Source organism: Hyla sarda, chromosome 3, assembly GCF_029499605.1.
Source record: "Hyla sarda isolate aHylSar1 chromosome 3, aHylSar1.hap1, whole genome shotgun sequence".
Taxonomy (NCBI): domain Eukaryota; kingdom Metazoa; phylum Chordata; class Amphibia; order Anura; family Hylidae; genus Hyla; species Hyla sarda.
The window spans coordinates 413,438,075-413,465,999 of record NC_079191.1 but is presented as its reverse complement, the minus strand read 5'-3'; the positions used below and the strand labels follow the sequence as shown (position 1 = coordinate 413,465,999).

General features: G+C 44.3%; 1 protein-coding gene across 3 annotated transcripts in view; it reads right to left on the bottom strand.

Annotated features, from left to right (window-relative positions):
* Positions 1-10,500: 10,500 nt before the first annotated feature.
* The window catches only part of RCOR3 (REST corepressor 3), a 92,331-nt gene continuing 74,906 nt past the window's right edge, over positions 10,501-27,925 (bottom strand). For all 3 annotated transcript variants that reach the window (XM_056568227.1, XM_056568228.1, XM_056568226.1), the window contains 5 exons: positions 26,424-26,642; positions 22,014-22,091; positions 21,837-21,894; positions 11,800-12,041; positions 10,501-11,459 (listed from right to left, as the gene is read on the bottom strand). In XM_056568227.1, coding sequence (XP_056424202.1) covers positions 11,118-11,459; positions 11,800-12,041; positions 21,837-21,894; positions 22,014-22,091; positions 26,424-26,642 — 939 coding nt within the window. In that variant the 3' untranslated portion in view covers positions 10,501-11,117. The remainder of the gene's footprint in view (positions 11,460-11,799; positions 12,042-21,836; positions 21,895-22,013; positions 22,092-26,423; positions 26,643-27,925) is intronic.

The window sequence follows — 27,925 nt, the reverse complement described above, 5'->3', positions numbered from 1 at the left end:
ACTCCTCTACACCCCTCTGTCACACATGTACACTCCTCTACACCCCTCTGTCACCCATGTACACTCCTCTATACCCCTCTGTCACACATGTACACTCCTCTATACCCCTCTGTCACCCATGTACACTCCTCTATACCCCTCTGTCACCCATGTACACTCCTCTACACCCCTCTGTCACCCATGTACACTCCTCTATACCCCTCTGTCACCCATGTACACTCCTCTATACCCCTGTCACCCATGTACGCTCCTCTACACCCATCACCCATGTACACTCCTCTACACCCGTCACCCATGTACGCTCCTCTACACCCATCACCCATGTACACTCCTCTACACCCGTCACCCATGTACGCTCCACTACACCCGTCACCCATGTACACTCCTCTACACCCGTCACCCATGTACGCTCCTCTACACCCGTCACCCATGTACGCTCCACTACACCCGTCACCCATGTTCGCTCCTCTACACTCGTCACCCATGTACGCTTCTCTACACCCCTCTGTCACCCATGTATACTCCTCTACATCCCTCTAAACCCCTTTGTCACCCATGTACACTCCTCTATACCCCTCTGTCACACATGTACACTCCTCTACACCCCTCTGTCACACATGTACACTCCTCTATACCCCTCTGTCACCCATGTACACTCCTCTATACCCCTCTGTCACCCATGTACACTTCTCTACACCCCTGTCACCCATGTACACTCCTTTTCACCCCTGTCACCCATGTACACTCCTCTACACCCTTCACCCATGTACGCTCCTCTACACTCGTCACCCATGTACGCTTCTCTACACCCCTCTGTCACCCATGTATACTCCTCTACATTCCTCTAAACCCCTTTGTCACCCATGTACACTCCTCTATACCCCTCTGTCACACATGTACACTCCTCTATACCCCTCTGTCACACATGTACACTCCTCTATACCCCTCTGTCACACATGTACACTCCTCTATACCCCTCTGTCACCCATGTACACTCCTCTATACCCCTCTGTCACCCATGTACACTCCTCTATACCCCTCTGTCACACATGTACACTCCTCTATACCCCTCTGTCACACATGTACACTCCTCTATACCCCTCTGTCACACATGTACACTCCTCTATACCCCTCTGTCACCCATGTACACTCCTCTATACCCCTCTGTCACCCATGTACACTCCTCTATACCCCTCTGTCACACATGTACACTCCTCTACACCCCTCTGTCACCCATGTACACTCCTCTATACCCCTCTGTCACCCATGTACACTCCTCTATACCCCTCTGTCACCCATGTACACTTCTCTACACCCCTATCACCCATGTACACTCCTCTATACCCCTCTGTCACACATGTACACTCCTCTATACCCCTGTCACCCATGTACACTCCTCTACACCCCTGTCACCCATGTACGCTCCTCTACACTCGTCACCCATGTACGCTTCTCTACACCCCTGTGTCACCCATGTCCACCCCTCTACATCCCTCTGTCACCCATGTCCACTCTTCTACACCCCTCTGTCACCCATGTAGAAAAAAGTTCGGCGCCCAATAGGTTTGTTTTGCAGGTTTAACGGTGAAGAATTGTTGAAGAAATTGTGATGATGGCCCGGACCAAATGGAGAAGAGAAGGCAACGAAGCAAATTAGAGAAGACGTCATTGGTGAGTTGCTGTATAAAGCAGCACTTTAAACTACATACCCACTGATAAATATAGTGAATAGCGTTTTTTACCGTTTTACCTTTTTTTTTGCACGTCAACCTCGGTAGCGGTGACCCGCAAATTTTTTTTTTTTTCGAGGTGTGCCCCGACCCAAAAAAGGTTGGGAAACACTGGATTAGGGTGCATGCACACCTTGTTTTTGCTATACAAATCCCGAATACGGTTTCAAGTTAAAAACCGTATGGAACTGTATAGAAAACTGTATGCATTGACTTAACATTGTAAACTGTATATCAAACGCATCATCCGGTTTAGTCCGTTTTGCATCTCATACGGTTTTGTCCAGTTTTTTTACCCGTACCCAAAACTTTAGACTACCACGTTTCTTGGTCCGGGTGAAAAACTGTATTAAACCGTATACATTTTTTTTTAAACATGGGAGTCAATGGGAACCGTACAGAACTGTATGTGCGTACGTTCCATCAGATTTTCACCATACGGTTTTTGACTTTGCACAGTTTTTTTCTTGGAATTTCAATCAAACAAGTGAAACTTTATTCAAAATGAAGTGAAAAGTTAAAAACGTATACGTTTTTTTCTTAAAAAATGGATGCAACCGGACATCATTTTTCAAACCGTATACGGTTTTCAACCGTATATGGATTAAAATTTGTGCACACTGTTTGATACAGTTTAGTCCAGTTTTGAGAAATCCGTTTTTCATCAAAAACCTGATACAGGAACTGTATTGAAAAAGCGTGGTGTGCATGCAGCCTTAGACAAATGTCTTCTCTCTCTCTGTATAGACAGAAACTGAGGCTTTTGGCAAGTCACTGCCGGTAATACCATAGGTGTGATGTCATCAGCTCTATGTGATGTCACAGAAGATCACCTGAGGACTGTAAACCATTCTTTACCCATCTCAAGCTGTTTAACCCCTTAAGGACCAAGCATTTTTCTGTTTTTACACTTTCGTTTTTTCCTCCTCACCTTTTAAAAATCATAACCCTTTCAATTTTGCACCTAAAAATCCATATGAGGGCTTATTTTTTGCGCCACCAATTCTACTTTGGAATGACATCAGTCATTTTACACAAACATTTATGGCGAAACGGAAAAAAAAATCATTGTGCGACAAAATTGAAGAAAAAACACCATTTTGTAAATTTTGGGGGCTTCTGTTTCTAGACAGTACATTTTTCGGTAAAAATTACACTTTATCTTTATTCTGTAGGTCCATACGATTAAAATGATACCCTACTTATATAGGTTTGATTTTGTCGCACTTCTGGAAAAAATCATAACTACATGCAGGAAAATTTATACATTTAAAATTGTCCTTTTCTGACCCCTATAACTTTTTTATTTTTCCACGTACAGGGCGGTTTGAGGGCTCATTTTTTGCACCGTGATCTGAAGTTTTAATCGGTACCATTTTTATTTTGATTGGACTTCTTGATCGCTTTTTATTCCTTTTTTTATGGTATGAAAAGTGACCAAAAATACGCTATTTTGGACTTTGGAATTTTTTTGCGTGTACGCCATTTACCGTGCGGTTTAATTAATGATATATTTTTATAGTTCAGACATTTACGCACGCGACGATACTACATATGTTTATTTTTATTATGGTTACATATTTTTAATATGGAATTTGGGAAAAGGGGGGTGATTTAAACTTTTAATAAAGAAGGGGTTAATGTGTGTGTTTTTAAACTTTTTTTAAACTTTTTTTTTTTTTTTACACTTTTAGTCCCCTTAGGGGACTTTTAGGAGGAATCATTTGATTTCTCATACAGATGAATGGGATTGCATACAATCCCATTCATCTGTGTGCTCTGCGCTCGATTGATAAAGCCTGGTCCTGCCAGGCTTTATCATTCAGAGAGCCGGAGCCGACACAGGAGGAGAGGTAAGCCCTCCGGCTACCTCAGCAGTGGATCGCTCCCCCGTGATCGTGCTGCGGGGGAGCGATCCACCCCACTGGACCACCAGGGACTGTATACAGGCACCTTTAGACGCCGCTGTCAACTTTGACAGCGGCGATCTAAAGGGTTAATAGCCGGCCGCGGCGATCGCCGCATGTCGGCTATTAACGCCGGCCCCCAGCTACAGGAATCAGCTGGGGGCTGGCCGGTATGACGCTGGCTCGAGTCGGGAGCCCGCGTCATACCCCGGTAACGGCCATTGTAGACGTCCATGGTCGTTATCGGGTTAAAGGGGTGGACATCTTATGTTGGATAGGGGATAAGATGTCTGATTGCGGGGGTCCCACCGTTTGGGACCCCTGCAATATAGCATGCAGCACCCACCTGGATCTGCTTCCGGCAGCGCTGGAGCTTCTGGCTCCCGACCACGACTCCGCCCCCATGTGATGTCACGCCCCACCCCCTCAATGCAAGTCTATGGGAGGGGGTGTGACAGCCATCACGCCCCCTCCCATAGACTTACATTGAGTGGGCGGGGCGTCACACGTTGTGGAGTCGTGACATCACGATCTTCCGTTCCAGTGATCGGGAGCCAGAACCTCCAGCGCTGCCGGAAGCAGATACAGGTGGGTGCTGCATGCTATATTGCGGGGGTCCCCAGCGGCAGGACCCCAGCGATCAGAAATAGGGGATAAGATGTCTAGGGGTGGAGTACCCCTTTAACCAATGCTGCAAATCTTTTCCATCAAAATCAATATAAATATTCATTGAGTGCAGTGTTTACCAACCTGGGTGCCTCCAGCTGTTGCAAAACTACAACTCCCAGCATGTCCAGACAGCTGAGGCATTAGGAGCATTTGGACTGTCGGGCCACACTGCCCCAACTACTGGTGTGATGAACTGGGGAACCATCACATAACGACTGTCGGTCACCCACAGAAGTGAGCGAACATTTATGGGGATCCAGCTTTGGCAATCTGGGAGTGCGCAGGATCTCCAGGCTCAACTGTAATATCTGTGGGAAAATGAACCGCAGCATGCCATAGGGAACCTATATGCCCCCATGCCCAATTGTATCTCATCTTGTATCCAAGCTAAAGATGCCTAACAGGGTACTCGAGTCTCCATTCACTTGCATAGTTTTCTTTAAAAGGATATTTATGCACGAAAACGTATTCCCTATCCGCAGGAGTTTTTTTATTTTTTATTGCGGGCATCCAACCACTGAGACATGCCCCGTGCTCTCCCCGGGAACGGGGCGTGCCGATTCCCAAATGAAGCGGCAGCCAACATGCCCCCAACATATACAGTGCTCCTGCTGCGTCCTGCGTTACGCTGTGCGCAATGACGAGTGACGTGCCCGACGTCACAGTCAGTGCGCACAATGACAGTTCAGGAGGACGCCACCGGAGCCAGATGTGGAGTGGAACAGGTAATTATAAAACCGGGGATGGGGAGGCAATGGGGCCGGTGCGGGGGGGGGGGGGTCGGTCGCGGTGCGGCGGGTCGGGGGTAGCGGTCGCGGCGGTGGGGGGAGCGGTGGCGGTGATAGGTCTCAGTACCCCCGGACAGGTAGGGGGAGAGAAGCGGGTGGTGGCGGCCTATGGCACCGCAAAAGCCACTGCAGTGCATTGATTTAAAGCGCCCCTTTAAGTTAATGATCTACAGCGGTGTCGCGGGGGGATAAATAGCTGATAACTTATACCGGAATATCGGTATAAGTTATCGGCTATCAGCCCTAACCTCCACCGATTATCGGTCCTAAAAAAAAACTATATTGGTCGATCCCTAGTCGCTGGGCAACACGGACTTTAAACTCCCTCCAAAGGTTTTTATGGGGTTGAGATCTGGAGACTGGCTAGGCCACTCCAGGACCTTGAAATGCTTCTTACAAAGCCACTCCTTTGTTGCCTGGGCAGTGTGTTCGGGATCATTGTCATGCTGAAAGACCCAGCCACGTTTCATCTTCAATGCCCTTGCTGATGGAAGGAGGTTTTCACTCAAAATCTCACGATACATGGCCCCACTCTTTCTTTCATTTACACGGATCAGTCATCCTGATCCCTTTGCCGAAAAGCAGCCCCAAAGCATGATGTTTCAACCCCCATCCTTCACAGTAGGTATGGTGTTCTTTGGATGCAACTATTGCAGCATTCTTTCTCCTCCAAACACGATAAGTTTTTACCAAAAATTTCTACTTTGGTTTCATCTGACCCTATGACACTCTCCCAATACTCTTCTGGATCATCCAAATGCTCTCTAGCAAACTTAAGCAGGGAGACACGTGGCACTGCATGATTTGAGTTCCTGGTTGCGTAGTGCATTACTGATGTTAGGCTTTGTTACTTCGGTCCCAGCTCTCTAGAGGTAATTCACTTGGTCCCCCCGTGTTGTATCTGGGATTTTTGCTCACCGTTAGAGATGAGCGAACAGTAAATTCGATTCGTCACGAACTTCTCGGCAGTTGATGACTTATCCTGCGTAAATTAGTTCAGCCTTCAGGTGCTCCGGTGGGCTGGAAAAGGTGGATACAGTCCTAGGAAAGAGTCTCCTAGGACTGTATCCACCTTTTCCAGCCCACCGGAAAGCTGAACTAATTTATGCAGGATAAGTCATTAACTGCCGAGCAGAGAAGTTCGTGACGAATCGAATTTACTGTAAACTCGCTCATTTCTACTCACCGTTCTTGTGATAATTTTAACACCACGTGGTGAAATCTTGCGTGGAACCCCAGATTGAGGGAGATTATCAGTGGTCTTGTATGTCTTGCATTTTCTAATAATTGCTCCCACAGTGGATTTCTTCACACCAAGTTGCTTGCCTATTGCAGATTCAGTCTTCCCAGCCTGATGCAGGTCTACAATTTTGTTTCTGGTGTCCTTCGACAGCTCTTTGGTCTTGGCCATAGTGGAGTTTGGAGTGTGACTGAGGTTGTGGACAGGTGTCTTTTATACTGATAACAAGTTCAAACAGGAGACATTAATACAGGTAACGAGTGGAGGACAGAAGAGTCTCTTAAAATAAGTTACAGGTCTGTGAGAGCCAAACAAAGGGTATATAACAAAATATTGAGATGAACTTTTGTTATTGACCAAATGCTTATTTTCCACCATAATTTGCAAATAAATTCTTTAAAAATCAGACAGTGATTTTATGGATATTTTTTTCTCATTCTGTCTCTCATAGTTGAGGTATACCTGTGATGAAAATGACAGTCTCATCTTTTTAAGTGGGAGAACTTGCACAATTGGTGGCTGACTAAATACTTTTTTTGGCCCACTGTATCTATGGGAGGGTCATTTATCTATCTTTGGCTCTTCCATAGAGATTATATATATAAATAAATGGGGCGTATCAGCCGCTGCTTCGTGCAAGGGTCGTGATGCTTCGTTCCTGGGGGAAACCGGGGCCCCGTACAGGAGAACTCTGGATAGGGAATAACTTTTTGGGCATAAAACTTCCTTTAATAAGCATATCCTTTCACCCTAATAATGTAATCACTTTCATACAACGCATTTGGAACGTTTTCAGACCCGTTCACATTTTGTCATGTTGTGGCCTCGTGTAAAAAAATGTTCCAAAGGAAGTTTTCTCCCATCGATCAGCACTCCATATGCCATGAGAATGTAACTTTTTTTTTTATTTTTTTTTTTTTTTTAGAAATCTTTAAGAAATTTATTAAAAAGGAGAAACAAATTAGGCATTGACATTGGTATTTGGAGCCACTTGAAATTTAGCTCTGGGGTCTTCCATTTCTCCTGATCATCTCTGAGATGTTTCTACAGCAGTGTTTTCCAAACAGTGTGTCTCCAGCTGTTGCAAAAATACAACTCCCTGCATGCCAGGACAGCCTAAGGTTGTCTGGGCATGCTAGGAGTTGTAGTTTTGCAACAGCTGGAGGCACACCGATTGGAAAACACTGCTATACACCTTGACTGGAGTCCCCTATGGGAAAGGATAGAGGATAAAATGTGTGATCTCTGTTATCTGGCTGCTTGATATGCAGGGTCCCAATAATCCACAACAGAGGTGCCTAAAATTGATCTTATAGCTACACTAATGCACTGACTATTGCTTTTGGTCATCATTTAAGTTTTTATTTTTGCCATATTTAAAAAGACAGTAGGGAGGGAAAAATAAAAAAAATTATAATCAACCCGACTCCCGGTTATTTACACAGCGTTAATACTTTTACTTGGGGTGTTGGTGGGAGTTTAGGACAAAAAGGTATAATCAGAAACAACAACGCTTTATGCAAAAAAAAAAAGAGAAAAAGAAAACAGTCACAATGACACTGCTGTAATCCGTTCATAATCACATAACACCGTTTAGGGAGAGTTTACCAAATTCTGCAAACTCCCGTTTACCATATTGAAAGACCTGTAATAGACAATGACTTTGAGCAACAATTTATCTTACACTTTGCAGCACAAAAATGAGAAAATTATCACATAAGTGCACTTTCTATAATTAACAAGTAAAAAAAGAAAATTACAGTTCTATATATATTGACAAAACAGGGTAAAAGTCTATAAAAAGTCTAGATACTAAGTGCCAATGCAATAAATAAAGAATGATAAAAAAATAAAATACACAAACCCGAATCCCGAATCTGTACGGGAAACAGAAGTCTGTAAACTAGAAACATAGCTGACAATTCACACTGGACTGTCACACACAAGACAAGGACGGTACTCATCATATTACATTGAGGTAAATACAGCAAATAAATTAAAATTAACATGATAAAACTAACATGATCTCTCCAACACATGTATGGTGATATGTGCAAGCCAAATCACATTTTACCAATACTTTGCCACTAAAAAAACAGAAAGGCAAACTAAATCAGTTCAAAGGTTTAAAAAAAAAAAAAGGTTTGAAAAATCACGATGTTTATGTACAAGTAAAAAATAAAATATAAAAACTACATTACTGCATATACAGTATTTAAAAGAAATGTTTCTGGACATGTAGGATCCTGAAAATTCTTTTTTGTAACATGGTACATAAAATCCATGGATTATGAATCAAATAAAATGTATTAAAAGGTTGTAACTAATTAATCCACCAAGATGACAAAAAAAAAAAAATTTTTGCACCAAAAATTTTTTTTTGTGAATTACTTTGAACACAACAGATATTATGCTGCGTCCAGTTTAGACGCGTTGATATCTGCAGCAGAAAATACGCATGTGTGAACCTTCCCTCGGTATATTTACACAAGCGGATTTTTTCAAACATGCAGCATGTTTTCCGCTATAGGTTTGAGAGGAGGGGGGCTCTCTGCAGCAGATTTTTGGCAGGGGATTTCCGCTGTTCAATATCTGCTGCAGACCCTCGACTACAATGGGGTCTGCTGTTCATTTTCTGCAGCGGAGATTGCGCTGCCTAAAATTTGCTGTGGAAACTCTTGTCCCCTTTCACACTCGCAGCAGGAAACATGCTGCGTGTTTGAAAAAAAATCTGCTTGTTTGAACTGAGGACTAGATGAGGGAGTTTCCTCAACTTTGGAGACATGTTAAGTTACATGCAGCTGATAAACCTAAAAAGGTAAAGTCCCATCTCAACTAGCAATGTTAAACTTGTAGGGCACGTCAAGTTAAATATATTTGCAAATACGTTCATTCAGCAAATTTACCTCCTGACATTCCTGCTCCATCCCTCGAAGTATAGGCTACAGACCAGCGCTGCTCTCTAGACGAGGGAGTTGGCCTGAATATATATATATATTATACATACATACATACATACATACATACACACACACATACAGTGGCCCCCTGACCTACGATGGCCCCGACATACGATAATTCCAACATGCCATGGCATGTTGAAGGCAGCATCAATATACTATGCTTTTGTATGTCGGGGCCATCGCATAAACGGCTATCCGGCAGCGCAGACTGCTTCAGCTGCCACTGGATAGCCATTTAGTCCGCTGTGGTCCGCTGATGATCACTTACCTGTCCTCGGGGCTCCGGCGCGTCCTCTTCGGGATCCCCTGCATCGTCAGCACTCTCCATCGTCGTCATCAAGTCGCTGTGCACGCCGTCCCGTCACCCAATAGGAGCGGCGTGCGTAAAGACGTGATGGCGGCGACAGAGCGCGAGGATGCCGGGGAAGCAGAGGCCTTGCCGGAGCGTCGGGGACACCCCGGGGACGCAGCGACTCCGATTGAAGGCGACATCCAGGGCAGCGGTGACTGTCCGGAGCGGCGGGGACAGGTGAGTATAACCTCCTATACCAGTGGTCTTTAACCTGTGGACCTCCAGATGTTGCAAAACTACAACTCCCAGCATGCCCGGACAACCAACGGCTGTCCGGGCATGCTGGGTGTTGTAGTTTTGCAACATCTGGAGGTCCGCAGGTTGTAGACCACTGTCCTATACTTTACATTGCACGGATCCCTCAACATACGATGGTTTCAACAAACGATGGTCCGTTTGGAACGGATTACCATCGTATGTTGAGGGACGTGTGTGTGTATATATAAATATATGTGTATGAGATTATATATATATATATATATATATATATATATATATATATATATATATATATATATATATATATATATATATATATACATACACACACACATTCATATTTACACACACCAGCCCAGCCATCTCATCTAGATGGAGTGCTGGTCTGTAGCCTACACAGCAAGGAATGGAGCAGAAATACCAGGATGCAAATTTGCTAAATTAAAATTTTTTGCAAATCTATTTCACTTAACGTACCCTAAAGGTTTAACATTGTTAGTTAAGATAGGAATATACCTTTAAGTTAGATGCTTTGGATAATGCTGAGATATTTTGCTGGGTAAGTAAGTTACATTCTTTGCTATCTGAACAGAGTTTGTCACATAGACCACAATCAATGAAATATTTGTTACACAAGAAAAAGCCTTGCAATATTTCATGGGGTGATGAGTGATTCCCATAGAATTTTAATTTTTTTTTTCTCTAAAGTTTATCAAGTAAAAAGAGCTTAAAAAAGGAGAAAAATGAAGCCATGGAGTGATCATCTACACACAGTGGAGGCCATATTATTGGTTGAGACAACACTCACAAAACACTAGGAAACAAATAGTCACTGAGGTACAAGACACGTGGCTAAAATGCCTAATGGCTGCCTTCACTGTAAGATTGATATGAAAACTGCATCTCACCAAGCTAAATACCTACAGTTCAAATCCATCTGCAATGTATTGCATATGGTCAGCACGTAAATGCTGAAATATGACACACAGGAACACGTAACAGATCAGTCTTAACATTGAGAACACTTTGGTTTACAGAATGCTTATGTCTGACTGTATATATATATATTTATATAAAAAGCTTACAATACATTCGGGATCAATTTTATGTACGGTAAACAGTCTTTTTTTTTTTAAAGGTCTGAAATTGATGTTGTCTAAACATCATAAACTCAGCTTTGTGAATGGCTCCAAGGTTACTCCCATATAAAGTAATAAAGTTCCAGGTTTAGGGGGTTAAGATATTTACATCAATGCATCGTGGGCTGTGGTTCAGTCTGAATCCCGATAAGAGATGAGGCTTGTTGGACAGAACTGGTCACCGCTGGCCTCGGGTTTAGGCGAGGAGGTAAAGAGCTAGCTGGGCGAATTAATGGAGGTGGAGGCTGGTTGAGGGTCGGCCTTGGCTGAACAAATCGCGCTTGCTGCTGTAGAGGTGGAGGCTGCCGGTGTAAAGCAGGAGCTGCTGGAAGCGTTGGACGAAGAAGAGGTGGAGGCTGATTCAAGGGTGTTGATGAAGCTGTCGGCGCTGGGGCTACGGGCTGTGCTGGAGGTGACTGGCCGGAGGGTGGTGCTGGCTGACTGCTCTGGGTCTAAAACGAAAAAAAAAAAAAAAGGATTTCAAACCAAGACCATTAACACTAACTGGTTGCCTTACAAACAGAAAAAAAAATAAAATAAAAAAAGTATAATGTACGTTATTACAATACATAAATATACAGTATACATAAAATAAAGTTCCAATCAATATCTATAGTCTAGACATATACAATGCATTCACTGATAGGCAGTGACCAGAGGTTTTATGTTTATGCGGTGGAACGCTACCTTTTTTATGATCTATTCGCAATTTATCAGTAACTTTAGAAAATAAAAAAAAATAAAATAAAAAAAGAAGAATCTCAACTCAATACTGTGGATACACAAACACACCTCATCCTCTTCATCAGTGCTCTTTCCTGATGGCACATGAGAAGTGTTTTTTGTGTCATCCCCTAAAGTAGAAGCATCACCATTAGAGGCCTGGGTTCCTTGTTCTGCTTCCCATTCCTGCAATACCTCCTCTAAGTTAAAGCGACGCCTGTAGTTTACAAAGAAGTTCTTCACTTGACCAACAGTCTTGTTGCCAATTACATCTGCAATAGCTTGAAAATCTTTACCATATTTGCGGACACCTGGAAGGCAAAGTACAATATTCACCAAAGACGATCCAGTCATGCGGTGCTATGTATGTTAACAAATCTGCAAGGGCGCTCTGCCCATAAACGGGGAGGGGGGGGGGGGGGGGGGGGTCGTATCCCTGATGTTCCGAACCCCATGTAAACAGTGCATCAGGGACAGCTTATTCTACATGGGAAAGATCAACATGTAGGAGGGAAAATACATTATTCCAGGACACAAATATATATATGGTCCAGTAATAATATGGATATGCCTTCAAAAAAACATATCTTTATTCATCCTTTATCCGTGTATAGTGGTCCCTCAACATATGATGGTAATCCGTTCCAAATGGACCATCGTTTGTTGAAACCATTGTATGTTGAGGAATCCGTGCAATGTAAAGTATAGGACAGTGGTCTACAACTGCGGACCTCCAGATGTTGCAAAACTATAACACCCAGCATGCAGGAGTTGTAGTTTTGCAACATCTGGAGGTCCGCAGGTTGAAGACCACTGGTATTGGAGGTAATACTCACGTGTCCCCGCCGTCACCGCTGCCCTGGATGTCGCCTGCCATTGCTGCCGCGTCCCCGATGCTCCAAGGCCTCTGCTTCCCCGGCATCCTCGCTCTCCGTCGCCGCCATCACGTCGCTATGCACGCCACTCCTATTGGATGACGCGACGGCGTGCGCAGCGACGTGATGGCGACGATGGAAAGCGCCGACGATGCAGGGGATCCCGAAGAGGACACGCCGGAGCCCCGAGGACAGGTAAGTGATAGTCAGCGGACCACACAGGTCTGCGCTGCCGGATAGCCGTTTATGCGATGGCACCGACATACAAAAGCATTGTATGTTGAAATGATCGTATGTCGGGGCCATCGTAGGGTCACTGTATTTCTTGAGGAATATGAAAGTCTTTCTTCAAGTCTCAGTATACGCTGAAGCAGCACAACTTCTTCAGCAATGTTCTAGAAGTGACCTATGACGATCTGGAGTAGCACGAAGTAAACTTGACAGCAAGACTTTCTGTAACTTGGGTTAAGACACTTGGATGAGGTTATGTACTTTAAAAGCGATAGTTTTATGTGAATAAACTTAACATGTTAAAAGTTTAGATCAGTCCTGAGAACCGCTGCGATCGTGAGCGACAGCCAGGTGACATAGGCGTGCACCTCACTGATAGTCACTCAAACCCGACCCTTTCACTGTCTATAGAGTTAGAGGTCAGAGAGATGAAGAGCGCTGCTGTTCCCTTTATAGGGTTACAAAACTTGTGGTAGAAGAGGGTCTCAGGAGTGAAACCCATGGTGATCACAACTTTTTACATATCAAAAGTTTAGTCAAAATGACAGTGACGCTTTTAGATTGTAAAGAAAGTCTAATTCAGCTTGCAAAACCACTTCTCTGTACCGTTCTCTGGGCATTTACCCTCCTAATCCACCGCTTGTGGTGACTTTTCATCATCATCATCACGCCATCTATAATAATCCTTTATACATATAGTGCACACAGAGTCCGCAGCGCTGTAAATTCCAATTGGTCCCTGTACCCATTGGGGATCACAATCAATATGTTCTGAATTTTGGGAGGAAACCAGGGATCGACCGATTATCGGTTTGGCCAATATTATCGGCCGATATTCACGATTTTGGATGTTATCGGTATCGGCAATTACCTTGCCGATAATCAGAAAATGCCCCGCCCACATCACCGCACCCCCCAGGCCAGAGACCGCCGCTGCACCATTGCCTCCCCCTTCCCCGGTTTTGTAGTTACCTGTTCCCGGGCCCGCGATACTTCTGGCTCCTGCGGCGTCCTGTGTTACGCTGTGTTACACGTCACCATCAGTGCGCACAGCGACAGCTCAGAACGCCGCCGGAGCCAGAAGTAACGCGGAACCCGGTAATTATAAAACCGGGGATGGGGGAGGCAATGGGGCAGCGGCGGTGGTTGGACTAAGGACCGGCAGGGGGAGAGAGGCGGGTGGCGGCGGCGGTCTCTGGCACCGCAAAAGCCGCTGCAGTTCATTGATTTTTAAAGCGCCCGCTTTTAAATAAAAGATCTGCAGTCGGAGAAATAGCCAATAACTTATACCGATATTCCGGTATAAGTTATCGGCTATCGGCCTTAACCTCCCAAGATTATCGGTATTGGCCCTAAAAAAATTTAAAAAATAGTTATTGGTCGATCCCTAGAGGAAACCCACACTAACACGGAGGGTTTTGCTATATCAGCCAGCCATAAAAACAGATAATTCTCAAAGAACTCTTAAGACTGGCTGCATTCAAACCTGCTGAACATAGGTGTATGGGGGATGGGGTGAATGCGTGTTTATAGAAGTGACGGGAAATAGACGTTGAGGGGGACATCATCTGGTCGACAGCAGTCTCATGTCTTTGGCTAGCTTTAGATAATGGTGTCAATCCCGAGAGAACTTATTGGGGGCATTGCAAAATTCTTTCCATTTTACCATAAAAGTTGCAATATTTTGTTCGCACAGACAATACTGTCTAGTACTGTAATAGAGTTCAAAAAGGGTCCTGGATGCATTTTTGGAGAACAACAACATTGCTGGTTATTAGAGATGAACGAACTTACAATAAATTCGATTCGTCACGAACTTCTCGGCTCGGCGGTTGCGGACTTTTCCTGCATAAATTAGTTCAGCTTTCCAGTGCTCCGGTGGGCTGGAAAAGGTGGATACAGTCCTAGGAAAGAGTCTCCTAGGACTGTATCCACCTTTTCCAGCCCACCGGAGCACCGGAAAGCTGAACTAATTTATGCAGGAAAAGTCATCAACTGCCGAGCCGAGAAGTTCGTGACGAATCGAATTTACTGTAAGTTCGCTCATCTCTACTGGTTATGTATACTAGATTTATAGGGACAGAATGTTGATCCAGGGATTTATTCTGATGCCATATTGGAGTCAGGAAGGAATTTTTACCTCTAGTTTGAGGGTTTTTTGCCTTCCTCTGGATCAACTCAACTCAATAGGGACTTATTAGGGTTATAGGTTGAACTTGATGGACTCTGGTCTTTTTTCAACCTTATGAACTATGTTACTGATGATTTCTGTCAAAATGTCTGTCCTAGAGTAATCACCCCCCAAATACAAAAAAAAACAAAAATAAATAAAACACACAACTTCTCAATAAACAATAACTTTGATCTGTCCTCCAATCCTTTATCCCCCTTGATATCTGCTGCAGTGCATGGGGAGGGCCAGTGAATCTCACCAAAATCAAGAGGGTACTCTGGAGGGAAAATATATATATATATGTTTTTAAAATCAACTGCTGCCAAAAGTTATACAGATTTGTAAATCACTTCTATTTAAAATGTAAAAATCTTAAGCCTTTCAGCACTGATTAGCTGCTGTATGTCCTGGGGGAAGTCATGCCTTTTCAGCCAGATATTGTGCTCTCTGCTACCACCTCTGTCTATTCCAGGAACTGTCTAGAGCTGTGGTCTTCAACCTACGGACCTCCAAATGTTGCAAAACTACAACTCCCAGCATGCCCGGACAGCCGTTGGCTGTCCGGGCATGCTGGGTGTTGTAGTTTTGCAACATCTGGAGGTCTGCAGGTTGTAGACCACTGTCCTATACTTTACATTGCACGGATCCCTCAACATACAATGGCTTCAACAAACGACGGTCCATTTGGAACGGATTACCATCTTATGTAGAGGGACCACTGTATTAGACTCCTTTACTCCAGACATTCCTGCCTCCGTCCCCTCTGTTTCCACCTCATAATTTTTCTTGAACCCCTTTGCCCATGTGAGCGAAAGGTGTCCAGCCATATTGGAGCAAAGGGGAAGGAGGCAGGGATGCTGGGTATGTTGGCTCCCGCCTCCATTGCACAAAGTCGGCCATTTTTACATATCAGCATTGAGGATAATACTAGGTGAAACATTTTAATCCGGTTTAACTGCCCTATAACCCTGTGTGTTGGACTTAGTGCGGGTAAACAGGCTGTCAGTTAGTCCCCTTTTGACTTAACCACAATATTTGCATGAGATCTCCAGTAGAGATGAGCGAATTTACAGTAAATTTCGATTTGTCACGAACTTCTCGGCTCGGCAGTTGATTACTTTTCCTGCATAAATTAGTTCAGCTTTCCGGAGCTCCAGTGGGCTGGAAAAGGTGGATACAGTCCTAGGAGACCCTTTCCTAGGAGTGTATTCACCTTTTCCAGCCCACCGGAGCACCTGAAGGCTGAACTCATTTATGCAGGATAAAGCATCAACTGCCGAGCCGAGAAGTTCGTGACGAATCGAATTAACTGCAAGTTCGCTCATCTCTAATCTCCAGCATTGGACTCCCAGGGATCCGTAAGACTCAGCAGTCTAAGGGTGCATTCCCACAGGGCGTATACGCAGCGTATTTGACGCTGCGCAAAATTTATGGGCAGCAGCGGGAAATACGCTATGCATTCCTCGCTCTCTATACACACAGGGCTTTCCGGGGGCAGCCCTATGTGTGCAGTGAGCTTTGGAGGCGGAGCCACGGGTCACAGACCCGCCGGCACACGGCCCCGCCTCCAAAACTCACTACACGCATAGGGCAGCCGCCGGAATTTCCCGCTGCTGCCATAAATTTTGCGCAGCGTCAAATACGCTGCGTATACGCCCTGTGGGAATGCACCCTAAAAAAGGTATCCTTCCACCAGAGCGAAAGGGGGAAAAACTAACTGTTTCCCACTGAAGGCAAAAAGGTTTAAAATAATTTATTAACAAAATTGACAGCTGGTAGATATCAGGGAGAGACTGACTGCTAAGGTTGTCTTATTTTAGTATCCCAGTTGATGGGGAAAGAGCTGTTCACAGCAGTAATATAATTCTACTTTGTAAAAACAAAATCAAATTAAGAGTCGTGTGATGCAGATCTATGGCGCCTGAAAACTGTAAAATTAAATATTATCCTTCTAATAGGATCAGACTGAATCATCACAAATAGGACAAGATTTGGAGCAGAATGCTTTTGTGTGCTGAAAGAGGACATGTTCCCTCAATACATTTTACACACACAAGGTAGAAGGGCTTATATGGTCACTTTCTCTAAGTAAAGTGTGGGAGGGGCTTAACTAGTTATGGGTACTTGCTATCTGTGAGCCTGTATGCCTCCTCAAGAGGGTCCACACTGTGTGTCTGGAAGGTAAAGCAAAGCAAGCTTCCCTCTCATCTTTGACCGCCCATAAAATTCTAGGTAGCTGTTTCTAATACATACACACTGCTGCCTCCTAGATGTAATCTCTTCCCATCCCCTCCAGTTGGTCTGCAGGTTTGTCATCACCATGATAACCCCTTCTACAGCCACATACCATCTATAGTACTCTACTGTGTCAATCATAACCCTGCACAGTGTCAGTCTGTTCAATTCAGTGCCTTTTCTCCTGCACTGTGTCATGGCTCGGCAGTGAGGAGTAGTGCTGCCATTGGCCAGACAAGTAAGGGAAACAAAGTCACTGTGTGAGTACTTCTGGAACACAGTCCAGCGCTAGTCTAACTTCCTGAATTGGAGAGAGATAACAGCACTCTAGAAATCACCTTACTACCACTATGAAGGGATACTGCAGGTTTTTAAAAACCTTTAAAAAAAATAAAAAAAATCACAGGTCATCATTTGTGTGCCTAAATTATGCGAGCTGGTAAATTAAGGGGGGGGGGTCTTAAATCCCTTTACTATGAAACAATAACCCCAATAACAATCAGCTTAAGTTTAGCTACAGTGCGTATAAAGAATTTAAAATAAAATTATATGCCTCTCTCTCATGATTGGTTCAGGCTGCTACTAGGGATCGACCGATTATAGGTATGGCCGATATTATCGGCCGATAATCACGATTTTGGGCGGTATCGGCAATTACCTTGCCGATAATGCCCCGCCCCGCCTGCACCGCGACTGCCAAACCCCCCCCCCCGATCCACCGCACCCCCGATCCACCGCATCCCCCACCGTAGTGCTGGGCGGTATACCGGTATGAACCGGATACCGTTTTTTTTTTTTCTCCCACCGTATGGATTTTTGCCCATACTACTATACTGGTCGGGCCCCTCCCCCACCCTCCGAGGCAATAAAAAAAAATTAAACTTACCCGTAATGGGGGTGGTCCGGGCCATCCATCCTTCCTGTAGTGTCCGGTGGCATTCCGGGTGGAGGGTGAACCGGTCCGGGCTGTCTTTCTCCAGGGGTCCTCTTCTCCACTCCGGGCAGGCTCCGGCCTAGTACGCTGCATAGACACCGCTACGCCAGGTGCGTTACTAGGCCGGAGCCTGCCCGGAGTGGAGAAGAGGACCCCCGGAGAAGAAGGACAGCCCGGACCGGTTCACCCTCCACCCGGAATGCCGCCGGACACTACAGGAAGGATGGATGGCCCGGACCACCCTGACAGGTAGGGGGAGAGAAGCGGGTGGCGGCGGTGGTCTATGGCACCGCAAAAGCCACTGCAGTGCATTGATTTAAAGCGCCCGCTTTAAATCAATGATCTGCAGAGGTGTTGCGGGGGGATAAATAGCCGATAACTTATACCGGAATATCGGTATAAGTTATCGGCTATCAGCCCTAACCTCCACCGATTATCGGTATCGGCCCAAAAAACAGATATCGGTCGATCCCTAGTTGCTACTCCCTCCCTCCCTTTGAAGCTCTGCCTCATCTGACAAGGCCGTGCCAGATTCAGCAGAATGTCAGTGAATACAGATCATCTACAGCAAGCGGAAAACAATTATAATCTACAGGTTAATCAACCAGAGAGCAACAAAAGATTTTCACACAAAAAAAGGGGATGGGGGTAGGTCAGCAGATTTATTCCTGGACACTCTTTAAACCTATGTGCCCTTTTGGATGTACATGTATATCCCAATATAGGAAGGAGACAGAATATAGATTTTGTGAAGATTTTTCTTCTTCTTCATAGGCAATGTATATGAAAGATCTTTACTATGCATATTATTGCAACACGCCCTATATTTTATTACTCCTGTCCCATCACGATGCATTGTATCCAGTAGTTTTACACATGGGACTGCAGAATCTGGAGAACATATAAAATTACATGTATCCCATCTATTCATAGGAGAAGCTGGCCAGACATTTACCAAAAAACTACAGATCTGAAGAAGAAAAAAAGTACTTCTAGATGGATTTATTAGAATCTGCTGTACTGAATGGTGAATAAATCAAGAAAAAAAATTAATTGTGAAAAGAAAACCAATAGCTAATACATTGCACAGATTAAATTTGCAGCCTGTGACCTCACGTACCTATTCCACTCAGTCCTTCACACTTCACATTTTATAAAACAGACTCATCCAACAAACCTCCAGTAAATACTATAAGATAATACCACTGTCTAGCTTGCTGGTTATGATTTTACTAGTTTAGTAACAATGTGGTAAAAAGTCATTCTATAAATGAAGTTCTTGAGCTTACACTCCCTACAATCCGCACATTTGTATAATCCGGTGGGTGCTAGGATCACTCGGAAATGTGCTGTCTCAGAGGGCAATGCATTTAAGCCAAACACCCCAAAAAAATAGACAAGTTTATTCTTTTGGCGGCTGCCAAATTGGGATTTCCGTAACAGATGTTTCCACCATGTGAAGTGTAGGAGAATTCCGCGCAGACATTCCTCTTTGTACACATACCCTTAAGGCTATATTCACATGGCTAAATATGTGCCAAATGCCTGCCCAGAAAACAGATGGAATTTCTGCACATTTGCTTGACTCTGTGGCACTTAGTCCGCTCAGAAATGTGCCGTCATAATAGACGGCAATGTATTTCGGAAGAGAACAGCGAAATCAGGGTTTCTGCCGAATTTCTCAGCTGAATATTCCCGCAGAATGCTCTGAAATTCCACCGTGTGATTATAGCCTGAATTTGCAATTTATGTCTGGCTTAAAAGGGGTACTCCGCCCCTAGATATCTTATCGCCCCCTTGTGACGTCAAGTTCCGCCCCCTCAGTACAAGATAAGATGTCTAGGGGTGGAGTACCCCATTAAGTCCTGAGAAAGCATCTTGAGTAGGGATCGACCGATATTTTTTAGGGCAGATACCGATAATCTGATTAGCCTGTCCTGGGGTCCTCCCTAGTCCAACCACCACCGCTGTGGCCCCATTGCGTCCCCCATCCCCGGTTTTATAATTACCTGTTCCCGGGGTCCGCGCTACTTCTGGCTCCGGCAGAGTCCTGAGCTGTCACTGTGCGCACTAACGGTGACGTCACGTTGAGGACGTCACTCGTCATTGCGCAGCGCACAACAATAGCGCAGGAGTTTAAAGAAGCCAGAAGTAGCGCGGACCCCGGGAACAGGTAATTATAAAACCAGGGATGGGGGAGGCAATGGGGCAGCAGCATTATCGGCATATCAGCAAGGTAATTGCTGATAATGTCCAAAATCGTGAATATTCGCCGATAATATCGGCCAAACCGATAATCGGTCGATCCCTAATCTTGTGTATACCATAAAGCATATCTCCAAAAGTTTAACTCCTGCCTGTACAACGCCCAGTGAGTTTCATGCACAAGTTGGAAATAGGCTCGTGCAAAGAACTTGCTTGGCGTTGTGCGGTTGCCTCAGCAATATTGCCCCGAAGACCAAAAGGGAGTATATGCTTTAAAAATATATCCATAGGCCTGTAGCCCCTTGAGGGAGGCTGAAAGGAATGTCCTTTTGTCCTCCAATTGGACAAAATGCATTGGAATACTTTATCTGAGCTATAGCAAAGTCAACTAGGCTATTCTAAAACACAAAAAAAAAATATAATAATAAAAACACACCACGTTTGTATACATTAGTTGAAGAAATTTCTTCAGAAACACTCCTAATGCATATTGCCAATGCCTTAGCCATTAGATTCCACCCCCAACACAGATACAAATCCTAAGTTTACATAATACATTTAAATAGATGAAATCAGCAGCAGAAAAAACTAAAATCCACAGCAACAAAGTCACTGAGTGAAATCTGCAGTAGAAAAAGTAGGTGTGGACAAACCCCGATTGTGGATTTTGCCCTGAAATTGAACAACTAAAGTACAGCACAATGCAAGTGAACAGAGATTAACTAGACACCATGCAGATGTAACTTAAGAAATCTGCATTACAATTACATTGAGACCCAAATGAAATGTGAAGATTTTACCAGATTTCAGGCAATTCTGCTGGAGGATAAAATAAAAATCACATTTGCTGTAAAATTTTTAGCATGCTCCATATACATTCACTTATATTAACTTCACTAATAATGTATCGTGTATGGAAGGGCTCCCAATTGTAACACAAAGATTTATACAACTTACTGCTGTGATATAGTGGCCTTAACCTGCACATTATAGTATTTAGCTTTATTATTTCTAAGCAAAAAATAAGATTAGATAGAAGACAGAAAAGAAGCAAAACACTTTTCATAATACAGGTGTAGGTCCACTTCTGATTTTGCCTTACAAATACAAAACAATGTCCCAAATACTGCCCTGTGCATGTGGCCATACAGCAACATGGAAACCCTTAGGTTACAGCTCAGTGAAGCAGACTCACCTGTACTATGGTCTGATACTGGGACCTCAACACGATCTTACACAGGAGAAGAAGTAGTGGGAATTAAAGAGCTGAAGTGAATCAATGTCATGGTGATTGTCTATTTTGACGTTACCTATTTATGTACAATTTTTCAGAAGCGCAAACCAATTTCTAATATAGTACCGGAATTTGATATTCCGCTTGTCTATACAGATTATAATACAACAAATCAGTTTAATGTGTCACTGCCCATGTGACAATGACCTCTTCACTTACCTTGTACTGCGAGAAGCTGTTCTTCTGTCGTCCAACGAGCATTTATTTTCTGATTTGACTGAAAAAGAAAAATACACTTAAAATGAAAAAGGAAAAAAAAGGGCAGACACAATAAGGGCTACAATCCACTAAATGAAGGTTTGAATGACAGCACGAGCTCACATAGGTTCAGGTTACCTCTGCGGGTTTGAACTCTTCTATGCCTCCTTCCAGCTTTTGCTTTAGTGCACTGTTAACTTGCTTAGTGTTCTGAACCTTTAAATTAAATCAAACTTCCGTCACAACATAAAAAGAACTATAATAAAAATCTGTATATAAACACAAAGATATGGTAGACTTTTAGAAATATGGTACACAAGGAGAAAGTAAGGATGGGAAGCAACAACTGTTCCAGGCTTCACACGACTGCGCTCAGATCATTTGCAAAGTAAACAGCTCATTTTTAGTCTGCTAAAGCGAAGTGTTACATGTAAATATTTCTGGTTTCAAGAGTGGGGTCCCAGGCAGACCCCTCTTACAAATCGGCAAGGAAAATCTGTCAATTCACCCTTAGGGTATGTTACTCCTGTAACAACGAAGTTGAAAAGATAAAAAAATTATATATACACACACACATACATACATACATACATACATACATACATACATACATACATATATATATACACACACACACACACACACACATATACATATATATATATATATATATATACACATATACATATACATATATATATATACATACATATATATACACATATATACATATATATATACACATATATACATATATACATATATACATATATACACACATACAGTGGTCCCTCAACATACGATGGTAATCCGTTCCAAACGGACCATCGTTTGTTGAAACCATCGTATGTTGAGGGATCCGTGCAATGTAAAGTATAGGACAGTGGTCTACAACCTGCGGACCTCCAGATTATGCAAAACTACAACACCCAGCATGCCCGGACAGCCGTTGGCTGTCCGGGCATGCAGGGTGTTGTAGTTTTGCAACATCTGGAGGTCCGCAGGTTGTAGACCACTGTTAGAGGACGTTGTACTCCCCTGTCCCCGCCGCTCCGGACCGTCACCGCTGCCCGGGATGTCGCCCTCCATCGCTGTCCGGTAAGGCCTCTGCTTCCCCCGGCATCCACACTCTCCGACGCCGCCATCACGTCGCTCCTATTGGATGACGGGACGGTGTGCGCCGCGACGTGATGACATCGATGGAGAGCGCCAATGATGCAGGGGATCCCGAAGAGGACGCACCGGAGCCCCGAGGACAGGTAACACACGGGGCACCTTAAACGGCTATCCGGTGGCAGCTGAAGCAGTCTGCGCTGCCGGATAGCCATTTATACGATGGCCCCGACATAAAAAAGCATTGTATGTTGATGCTGCCTTCAACATACCTCTGAGAGGCCATCGCATGTTGAAATGATCGTATGTCGGGGCCATCGTAGGTCGAGGGGTCACTGTATATATATTTTCTATTATCTATCTTACACTTCATCCACAAGCTGCAGGATGTCAATATTGTGGGGGGGGGGGGGGGGGGGGGTGTATGTAAAAAATACGCACTGAATCCCCAGTACTGCCAATATTGCAGCAGAAATGCTCCAGGTTTGCTACAAACTTTGCAACTGTGGATGTTTAAAAACACTATCACTGATTTACTATTGTAAAGCCGACATGTTTTGTCGGGTTGCGTGCCAGATTCTGGCCCATTGTGCCAGAAATTCTGTCTGCATCAGAATGTGCGCCAGAATAAAAAATAAAAAAATAAAAACACATGCCACACTATTTTGGCAACTACACCCCTCGAGGAATGTAACAAGGGGTACAGTGAGCCTTAACACCCCACAGGTGTTTGACGACTTTTCGTTAAAGTCGGATCTGTTAATGGGAAAACAAAAAAAAAAAAACACTAAAATGCTAGTTTTCCCCCAAATGTTACATTTTTACAAAGGGTAATGGGAGAAAAAAAATTTGTAACCCCATGTGTGGACGTCTAGTGCACTACAATGTTGAGAAGGGAAGGCGTGCCATTGATCTTTTGGGGAGAGAATTTGGTTGGAATAGAAGTCAGGGGCCCTTGTGCCTTTACAAAGCCCCCCGTGTTGCCAAAACAGTGGACACCCCCCCACATGTGACCCCATTTTGGAAACTACACCCCACAGGTGAGCATTTACACCCCACAGGTGTTTGACAGATCTTTGGAACAGTGGGCTGTGCAAATGAAAAATTTTAATTTTTCATTTTCACGGACCACTGTTCAAATAATCTGTCAGACACCTGTGGGGCGTAAACGTAAACACACATGTCCTTCCAATTCCAGACAAATTCTCTCTCTAAAAGCCCATTGTCACTCCTCCTCTTCTGAGCATTGTAGTGCGCCCGCAGAGCACTTTACATCCACATATGGGGTATGTTCTTAGAAGAAATGGGGTTACAAATTTTGGGGGTCTTTTTTCCTATTTTCCCTTGTGAAAATGAAAAATTTAGGGCAACACCAGCATTTTAGTGAATTTTTTTTCTCTTGCCATTTTCCCATCCAACTTTAACGAAAATTCGTCAAACACCTGTGGGGCGTTAAGGCTCATTATACCCCCCCCCCCCCATTGTTACGGGGGTGTAGTTAGCTCTGTAAAATCAGCCACCCCTGTGCAAATCACCAATTTAGGCCTCAAATGTACATAGTGCACTCTCACTCCTGAGCCTTCCGCAGAGCATTTTACGCCCACATATGGGGTATTTCCGTACTCAAGAGAAATTGTGTTACAGATTTTGGGGATCTTTTTTTTTCCTTTTACCTCTTGTGAAAATAAGAAGTATGGGGCAACATCAGCATGTTAGTGTACATTTTTTTTACACTAATAGGCTGGTGTAGACCCCAACTTTTCCTTTTCATAAGGGGTAAAAAGGAGAAAGAGTCCCCCAAAATTTTTAACACAATTGCTACAGAGAACGGAAATACCCCATATGTGGCCCTAAACTGTTTCCTTGAAATATGACAGGGCTCCGAAGTGAGTGAGCGACATGCGTATTTGAGGACTAAGTTAGGGGTTGCATAGGGTTGGACATAGGGGTATTCTACGTCGTTGATTCCCAAACAGGGTGCCTCCAGCTGTTAAACTCCCAGCATGCCTGGACAGTGAGTGGCTGTCCGGAAATGCTGGGAGTTGTTTTTCAACATCTGGAGGCTCCGTTTTCGAAACACTACCGTACAATAAGATTTTCATTTTTATTGGGGAAAAGTGTAAAAGGGGTGTATATGTGTTAGTGTAGTGTAGTGTTTTTAGGGTATATTCACACGGGCCGAGGGGGTTACGGCGAGTTTTCCGCTAGGAGTTTGAGCTGCGGCAGAAAATTGCTTCCGATCGAACCTCCCCGGGACGCCTCTCTTCGTATCCTTTTGTGGAAGATCGCTTTCCTCATCGCGATTACCTCCATTAGGAGGGTCTCGGAGCTGGCGGCTCTCGTCGCTCTCCCTTCTTGGGTCCTGCATCAGGACAAGGTGTTTTTTTTTTTTGCCAGCCTCCCTCCTTCTTGCACAAGGTGGTTTCCCCCTTTCACATGAACGAGGAGATCGTTCTTCCTTCATTTTGTCCGGCTCCATCGAACGCTAAAGGAGCGTTCCCTACATAGTCTGGACGTTTTTTCAGCTGTCCGGATCCATCTTTCCATCACTTCCTCCTTTCGGCAGAGTGACTCCTTTGTGATTCCGGAGGGTGGTCGCAAGAGTCTCCTGGCTTCCAAGGCGACCATTTCACGGTGGATCCGTTCTGCCATCTCGGAATCGTACCGTCATAAAAAGGGAAGATCCCAACTTTTCGGGTGACTGCGCATTCCACGCGTTCCGTTGGGGTTTCTTGGGTGCTCCGCAATAGGGTTTCGGCCTTGCAAGTCTTTAACGTGGGCACCTGGTCGTCCTTGCACACTTTCACTAAATTCTACCAGGTGCACACGTTTGTGTCAGCTGACGCTGGATTGGGTCGCAAAGTGTTGCAGGTGGCAGTGGCTCAGTCTTCTGCCTGATTCTGAGTTGGGTATTTTTCCCACCCCGGGGACTGCTTTGGTACATCCCAAGGTCTCTGTGTCCCCCAATGGAGCCAACGGAGAAAAATAGATTTTTTATGCTTACTGTAAAATCTCTTTCTCGGAGGATCCATTGGGGGACACAGCACCCACCCATTGTGTTTGTTGCTATGGTTCGGTTTTCTGTCCGAGGGGTTGTTTTCGGTTCCCTTTGTCTGGTTCTCTTGGACACCTGCTGGTTTCTTTCTCTGTCGGTCCTCTCCTACTGCTCTGGGACTAAACTGATTAGCTCAGGGTCAGTAGGCGGGGTATATCCTGCCAGGAGGGGCCGACTTTCTTCTTGTATGCCTAGTGTCGGCCTCTTACTGGCAGCCAGATATACCCACGGTCTGTGTGTCTCCCAACGGATCCTCAGAGAAAGATTTTACGGTAAGCATTAAAAAAAAAATAATAATAATAAACCGTACTTATACTATTATTAAGACAAAAAAATTAAGTCTCTGGAATACCCCTTTAATAAACAAAAAAAATTCTTACCTGACGTTTTAGGGATATTAATTCCATATCCAATTGACGAAGGATAGTATTGGCAGCGTTAGGGCTACAGGACACAGCTACTACATCATCCTTACTTATATACATTCCCTTTGGAGGACGACATTTAGACCTCTGGGAGTGGTGACGGTGCTGTAAACTTTGGTATTCTCTTCTACCAAGAGCAACCTTGACAGGCTGAATAATGGTTTCTCCACTTGGCTGAATAAAAAACAAGAAAAAAAAGTTACTAATGCTGTGTCCACAAACAACATTTTATATTATATGGTAATCTTTTGTGATAACTGTCAATGCTGGACGCTATCTGAAAACAGGAGATCCTTGTAGGTGATGACTAGTTGACCGAATTGAGGTGGGCTCCTGTCGGCCCTAAAAATAAAGTCAACACACTCAACAGATATGCAGCCCATCATAAGCAGTAGTATTGGAGGTCCCTGAGTAAGACCACGGGACCTGATCATAAAGTGATGGTATATCCTAGTGATAAACCATCACATTTTATGATAAAAAAAAAAGATATATCTCCTTTTTAGGCACATTTTAGACAAGACAAAGAAAAGCTCAAAGGACTCAGGAGACCAACCTACCCTCCTTTCATTATTGCTGGTGCCATTTTCAATTCATAAGCAATGCTAGTTACTGCAAAATAGAGAGTTTTGTGAGTCATTGACCAGGTTGTTCCGATACTCCATACTCCATTACACTGGTGTATAAAGGGTTGTACTTCACACTCTACTTTCTGGTTGCTGCAGATCCCTCCTTGCTCTCTTGTCATTATGTGGTATCAGCCAATCCTAGTGCAGCCTGAGAGAAGTGTCTGTCCTACATTATGCTTCCTTCAAGACCACCTATGTATTCCCCATGGCAAGTTAAACTTCTTTCTTTTCAACCCTTGTAATCCAAGAGGGAGCAAGGTGACTAAGTGAAGAGATCCTTTCCATATTGCATTATAGCCTATACAGGTATCTCTAGGGTTAGACGCAGGTAAGAAAGCGGACCATCCCATAGGCTAATGTTTCCCAACCAGGGTGTCTCCAGCTGTTGCAAAACTACAACTCCCAACATGCCCGAACAGCCGTTGGCTGTCCGGGCATGTTGGAAGTTGTAGTTTTGAAACAGCTGGAGGCACCCTGGTTGGGAAACGCTGCCATAGGTTGAGAAAAGCAGCTGCAGTTTTCTGCAAAAAAACGACTACAAAAGATTTAGAAAAGGACTGTAAATTTAAAGGGGGTACTCCAGCCCTAAGACATCTTTATCCCCTATCCAAAGGGGATAAAGATGGGGATCCCCGCAATCTTGCATTCAGCACCCACCTCAGGAGGCTGCACACCGCCAGCTCAGAATCTTCCGTGTGGTCGTCACACGGCAGATTCTGAGCTGGCAGCGCGGCGTGCAGCTCCATTAGGTGGGTGCTGAATGCAAGATTGCGGGGGTTCCCAGCGGCGGGACCCCCGCGGTCAGACATCTTTTCCCCTATCCTTTGG